The sequence below is a fragment of the Pseudochaenichthys georgianus genome, chromosome 14 (assembly GCF_902827115.2).
Source record: "Pseudochaenichthys georgianus chromosome 14, fPseGeo1.2, whole genome shotgun sequence".
NCBI classification, from domain to species: Eukaryota; Metazoa; Chordata; class Actinopteri; order Perciformes; family Channichthyidae; genus Pseudochaenichthys; species Pseudochaenichthys georgianus.
Window position 1 is genome coordinate 24,572,093 of NC_047516.1, and position 6,648 is coordinate 24,578,740.

The following is a 6,648-nucleotide window of genomic DNA, read 5'->3' on the forward strand; positions in this document are numbered from 1 at the left end:
CTGGGTGACTTCTGTGGTGTCATTCATGACCGCAGCTTCATGTAGCGTCTGTAAAAGCATGGCACACAATCTCACTCATCCTTAATAAACACTATGAACAAGTCCTGAAAAATAATAACTTAAATAATCATGTTAAAGCCTGCAACAAAGCCACAAATCAAACATCACAATAAATATATCAGAAACAAATAATATTGGCAGTTAAAGGCATGATGAATAGATCAATTGTTAGCATGAGACACATTACTTACATCTCACCGCTGTGATCTGACTTCATTTAACAATGAAGGTTCCCTCTACAACTTTGAGGAATGATTCACCCTTCTTCTCAACACCCCCTTTTAAGCTTTGTCTTGACAGCATCACCTGTGTCAGTCTAACAGCCAGTCAAAGCTCTGCGTTGTTTATCTGTTTTTCTTTGCAGGACAGTTTGAAAAGGTGGCTGCGACTGGCGCAAACATTTAAATGTTTTCTTTATTTAATGACACATAATAATGTTGTATCTGCTTTATTTATTTTTTGAGGGCACAGTTTGCCAAGATCCATTGAAATTCAATGAGGATATTATTTAATGGACATGTGTGCCCAGTGACCACCTGTGGAGCTAAAATGTACACTTAAAGTTCCTTCATACAATTATATTGCATGAATACTGCAGTATATCAACTTCAACAACACAGTTCATGTTCATTTCCAATACAAATGTTTGCAGGCTTACTTTCAAAGTGTTTGTAAAACTGAGACAACACCAAAAAACACATAAAGTGATGCCAATCTAGATAATTGAAAATGATATGTATATGAAACCCAACTTGTATGCAAGACGATTACTTTTACATTTGTTATGAATTACTTTTGTTGTATAGATTTTACAGTTTTCCGAACACGACATGCAGAACATCTCAAATCATGAATTCTCTGAAAAATATATCTAAAGTGTAAACATGTTAAAACACAGGTTGCATTTTCACATTGTTTACATAATGTTTTCTTTTAACATTTAGCAGCTATGTTAGTGTTAAACTCTAAACCCAAAGCAAAGTACAGCTAATGCTAAGCGGATTCTTCTGGGTTATTCTCAAGTTTAAATGGAACACATTTCTTAGGACAAGTGAACCTTTGGAGATTTCTCTTACCACATTTGATCCATGATTTGGTAAGGTCTTTTCATCACCCTTACTAAATGAAATACTATTGATTTGTATTTGATGTGAAACTTGCAATGTTATATTCGAATGCTCTTATTTGGTGTAAATCAGTTTTACAATGGAGAACAGCATTCTTTAAAGAGCCTGTGACACCATCCCAACAACTGTTGTTCAATGAAATATTGGGCTACTAGTAATCTCGAACCGTCAGTTTAAAAAAGAAAAAGCGATACCGTTTCGTTAAATATCAATAATTTCGAACATCGCGGGGAAATTCCTTCGACTCATTTTGAAGTTTTGGGGGAAGCCGGAAGTGACGTCAATGCGGGAACGCTTCGAGAGCCAAACACGGACAAAGTGTGTTGTCATGCGTAGAAATTGTGAATTACTGAGATTAGGCACGTTAATAACGTTTTAATGAAGTTGACTACAGTATATTCATATTTGTCAGTGCTTTCATGTCAATTCGGCGACATAAACATAAATGATCGTGGTGAAGATGATGATTACATTAGGATTACAAATCGGGAGTGAGAGCTGCTGAATTTCCTCCCGTAGGATGTGATATAAAAACAAATCGATTATTTTTGTGGTTGTAAACTCAAGTGGATGAAACTACATTTATTAGTGCTTTCATGTCAATTCGGCGAACATATGATACATTAAATGATGAGTGAGGATGATGATTAAAAATCGTTTGTTTGAGCCGGTCTGCATTTCCTGATGAGAAAACAAACCGATGCTTTTTGTAGTTGTAGTACACCAACAACATGGATTAAACGTGTGTTTTTTTTACCACAATGTTGGGGAAATTAATGGATAAAATGCACGGATTATTATTATTATTCCCACTCCGATCGGGACACTAGGTCCACCGTTTCCCCGCAGCGAGGCTCCCCCCGTTGACAATTTACGTGGGCTGGGTGCAGTGGTGGCAGGCCCGGTTCCAGAACAAAATGACTAAGGGTGCATCTGAGATTAGAGAGGGTGCAGTGGTAAAGTGCTATTTTTATAAGTGGGCAGTGTACCTAACACCCTCTATGGGGGTCCTCACCTCCTCTGGGGGGGGTCCGGGGGCATGCTCCCCCGGGAAGATTTTTTTTTAAATATTGAAGTTAAAACCATCAATCTGGTGCACTTTGAGAGCAACATTAAGAGATCTATGGATCTATGTGCTCTTTGCTTGATTATGCCTTCCCAGTCCCTTATCACGTAGCCTATAAGAGCATGGCGCCAGTTGTTACAGCCAGTTGTGGTGAAGGCATCTGATTTACTTGAACCGAAATGTCTACATGCATAGCAGAAGATGGCATCTTTTTTACATGAATATTCCAGCCAATCTCTGTTTTGAAACCATGAGCTGCAAAATGAGCGCCTCACCCCACTGTACAGGCGAGTTGGGTACTTTTTTAAATATACCTGGGCAGGCTCTGTTTTGCAGAGGTCCTCTGGCACTTGCGGGTCGCCGAGGGGTGGCGGTGTTTGGGGTAACGAAGACGGCTGTGGCTGCTCCGCCTCTGTGGGCGAGGCGGGCAAAGCCGGCAATTCGGGCAGGAGGACGTTAGTGTCCACGACAGTAACGTAATGTCCCCATGATCTGAACTGTTATTACCTGCAGTAGATGCAGTGTATGCTGGCGATAAGGGCTGGTTGTTTTAACCATTTTCTGATCCATCATTGACTGCTGTGTAAGCACCTTGCAGATGATGAATGTGCAGCGGCACAGGTCACGCGCACCTGACATAATAACGTTACTTACCGTTTAAATTGATCAAATAAATGCAGCAGACAATGCTATTCAACCACAATTACAATTTATATTATTTCAACTATATTCTTCTTCTTCTTATTCTTATTATTATTATTATTATTATTACTACTATTGTTAGTAATAGTAGGCCAAATGTAATATTTTTCACTTTTAATTTTTTTCACTTTTAATTTTATTTATTTTTACTTTACATTTTTCAAATGAGGGTGCATAACGACTCAACTGAGGGTGCAATGCACCCTTATGCACCCCCCGTAGAACCGGGCCTGAGTGGTGGACTGGCCATCGGGACGAATCCCGATGGGCCGGTACCGAAGTGGGCCGGTCGGATAAGTAACTAGCACATCCCCCATAGGCGGCGCGTGAGGCTCAGGTTTGAGAAGGCTAAATAACTTATTTTACCTGACGCCTCCGGCGTCTATAGAAAAGAGATCAACTCAGTGTGCGGAGTTTAAATCTCTCAAGTCATATTACAGGATAAAGAACATACAGTTTAAACCGCCGTATGCAGAGAAGACGCCGAGTGTCGCACTTATCATTCATATTACATCATCACTCAGATCATCGATCATATAATATCATAATATATCATATATTTCCTTATCTGAGTCAGCTGAGCCAGCCTCATCTGGCCGTGCAACACTCACAGTGTCACAGACTGTATGCAGAAGTATTATTTAACACATGATGTTGACGAAACACTCGAGACAAATGTAATTAAAGTCAGATCCACTCGTGTCTTAGACGTGAACGCGCTCTCAGCTGGAGAGAGAAACCCTGGCTTGATTTACCGAGTTGATAACCAGCGTCGTAGGACCGCTTAGCGAGATCTCGTTTGTTAGTTTGTTGTTGTTAGTTTGTTTGTTACTCAAACATATCCAGGGTCTGTTGAACTGGCTTCGTAGTACAGGGCACAGGTGGCTAGCAGCGCTAATGTCAAAGACACAGACATCCCCCGCTCCCCCCGTTGACAATTTACTAGCGGTACCGAAGTGGGCCGGTCGAGAGTCCCGGGATGATTTTTAGTCCCATTCCACCACTGGCTACATGACCATATGATCGCCCATATTGACGCACCTCATTCCTAAACTTCTAACAGATACAACATAAACCGATCCTTCAGCCTCATATGAGCTCTCAGACACGTTCAACATTAACCTGTCTGAGCTGTCTGAGCTTGCTGCTGTGTGCGCCGTCGTGCGTTTACATCTGACTGTATATATATAAAGGTTTACATGCAGATGCTGGGATCCTGGACGGTGCAGCTGGAGCGCTGTGCCCGCAATGACGTCACCCATCATTTGGCGGGACTTGAAGAATCCGCGAGAAGATCCAGAAAATTGTCAACATTGAAGGCAGATTAATGGTTATCAAAGTACAAATATCCAAAATCAGTTCAGTAACGGTTTTCAAGGGGACAATATTTACTCAAATTGATGGGTTTGGATGATGGGGGAAAACCGTGTCACAGGCTCTTTAAGGTTCCTTAATAAAGTTCCCTTCATACAGTATATAATGTATGCATAAGTAAATGATTTATTTTAGGGTTTAATTGTATATTCACGTTGAGAATACAAAAAGTTAAGATGCTCAAGGTTTTAATAAAATATATAATGCAAGCAAAGAAATGTCAGATATTTAAGAGCAAAGCAAGAACTATTGCCTCTTTTGCTTCCAAAATTAAGACAGTTGTTGAACCTATAGATGTGTATTTTATTTATAAAGAAGGAGAAGCGAATAGTGATGTGTGCATCTTAAAACTGCGATGACAGTGTTAAAAAAACAATGTTCACTGTGAACTGAGGAAAATATTGTAGATGAAAAATTGATAAAGCCCAACCAAATAAACATTTTGAACCTTTAAATTAATGTTTTGTGTTTCATAGTGCTATCAAATAAATCACAAAGTTCACAATCATACCGTACATGGATCATTAAATGTCCGGTATAGTTATATACTGTATTGTCTCTAAAACTGATATTTTGAAGACTAATTGACACTGTGGGTTGACACAGTATCATTATTCTATTTTATATTGATTTACAATGTTTTTATATAAAAAATTATTTAACATTTTCCACACTTTTCCTTGTTATTATCAGAACTTTTGCAGTTTACAGTTTTTTTTAAAAAGAAAGAAGAAAACAATAATGATAAAAAACACATTTTCTATTCTGACATGAATCTGACTAAATACAATTTATCATACATTTTGTCATGCTCTAAAGTAAATCACACAAGGACACAAACTTAAGTCCTGCAAATACAAGTCAGCATTTATATTTATCATGATTGTGCAAGCAAAAAAAGCAACACCAGAACTCATACTGTAGGAAATGTCTTAGTAGTGGTTTTAAAGCCAAAGGTGAAATAATATATGAAGACATGTCTGAAGGTTTGATCTCTCAGGCCATATATGAGTGGGCTCAAACACTTAGGGAAAATGATAAGGCATAAAAAGAGAGTATACTGGACTTTTGTGGCGATGGCGAAATTACGTCCCCATAGGCTGTCTGAGTTTATCGTAATAAACACAGTGGAGGTGAGACACAGGAACACCTGCAGCAGATGCAACAGCACTGTTTTATAGGCTTTACTGCCTTTACTCTCAGTAGAAGACGAAGAAGAACAAGAGGCAGAGGCTGACCTCACAGTGATCATGATAGCAAAGAAAGTGTAGATAATAACCATAATTACAAATATAAATACCACAATGATGAAGGCATTGTTTATAGTTGTATAAAGTTGTTGACGGTAGAGGTGTCTGTGGCAAAACCTCGGCACAGTATAGTTTGTATTCTCTACACTGACAAACAGAAAAAGCTGCGTGAACAAGTCTAGAGAGGCCACGGTCCACATCCCAGCGATGGCCACTCTTGTTGTCCTGGTGGTTACAATATCTGCATGCCTCAGTGGAAAACAAATGGCAACATATCTCTCCAAAGACATCACAGCCAGGTTTAGGGGGGATATTTTAAAAGTGAAGGTTGCAAATATTGTGAGAATAATACAAATGTAGCTCATCATTCTGACCATGGTCACAGCAAAGATGTACAGGAACATGGTCATTAGAAGCTGCAGAGATTCAGACAAAAGTAAATGACCAAACAGGATATAACGGGGGGTCTCCCGGAGGAGAGGCTTTCTCAACAAGGCGAACAACATGACAGCGTTTACGTAGAGAAAGAAAAGACATGGCAGCATTGAGAGCACAGCTTTAACAGGCACATTAAACTGCATCTGCTGGGTGACTTCTGTGGTGTCATTCATGACCGCAGCTTCATGTAGCGTCTGTAAAAGCATGGCACACAATCTTACTCATCCTTAATAAACAGTATGAACAAGTCCTGAAAAATAATAACTTGAATAATAATTTTAAAGCCTGCAACAAAGCCACAAAGCAATAAAACAATTGACATATGACAATAAATACATCAGACACATTTAATCTATGCAGCATGATGAATAGATCATTTGTAAGCATGAGACACAGTACTTACATGTTATTGCTGTGATCTACCTTCATTTAACAATGAAGGTTCTGTGAACAACTGGAATGAATCATCGTACTTAGCATCACGTCCTTTTATAAGAAAGCTTTGCCTTGACAACATCACCTGTGTCAGTTAACCAACCAGTCAAAGCTCTTTGTTGTTTATGTTTATTTTTTTAACAAGAAGGATGCTACTAGAGCAGTTCAATCAGGAGAGACATGATGTATGGAATAC

General features: G+C 39.1%; 1 protein-coding gene across 1 annotated transcript; it reads right to left on the bottom strand.

The window, feature by feature from the left end:
* Window positions 1-5,242: 5,242 nt before the first annotated feature.
* Window positions 5,243-6,160, bottom strand: LOC117458046 (odorant receptor 131-2-like). Its single transcript, XM_034098285.1, has one exon. The coding sequence runs from the start codon at window positions 6,158-6,160 to the stop codon at window positions 5,243-5,245; it is 918 nt and encodes a 305-aa protein (XP_033954176.1).
* Between the last annotated feature and the right edge of the window lie 488 nt (window positions 6,161-6,648).

Bases quoted from the DNA above. Each gene is read 5' to 3' on its own strand.
- LOC117458046 (XM_034098285.1), bottom strand. From the start codon at position 6,160: ATGCAGTTTAATGTGCCTGTTAAAGCTGTGCTCTCAATGCTGCCATGT.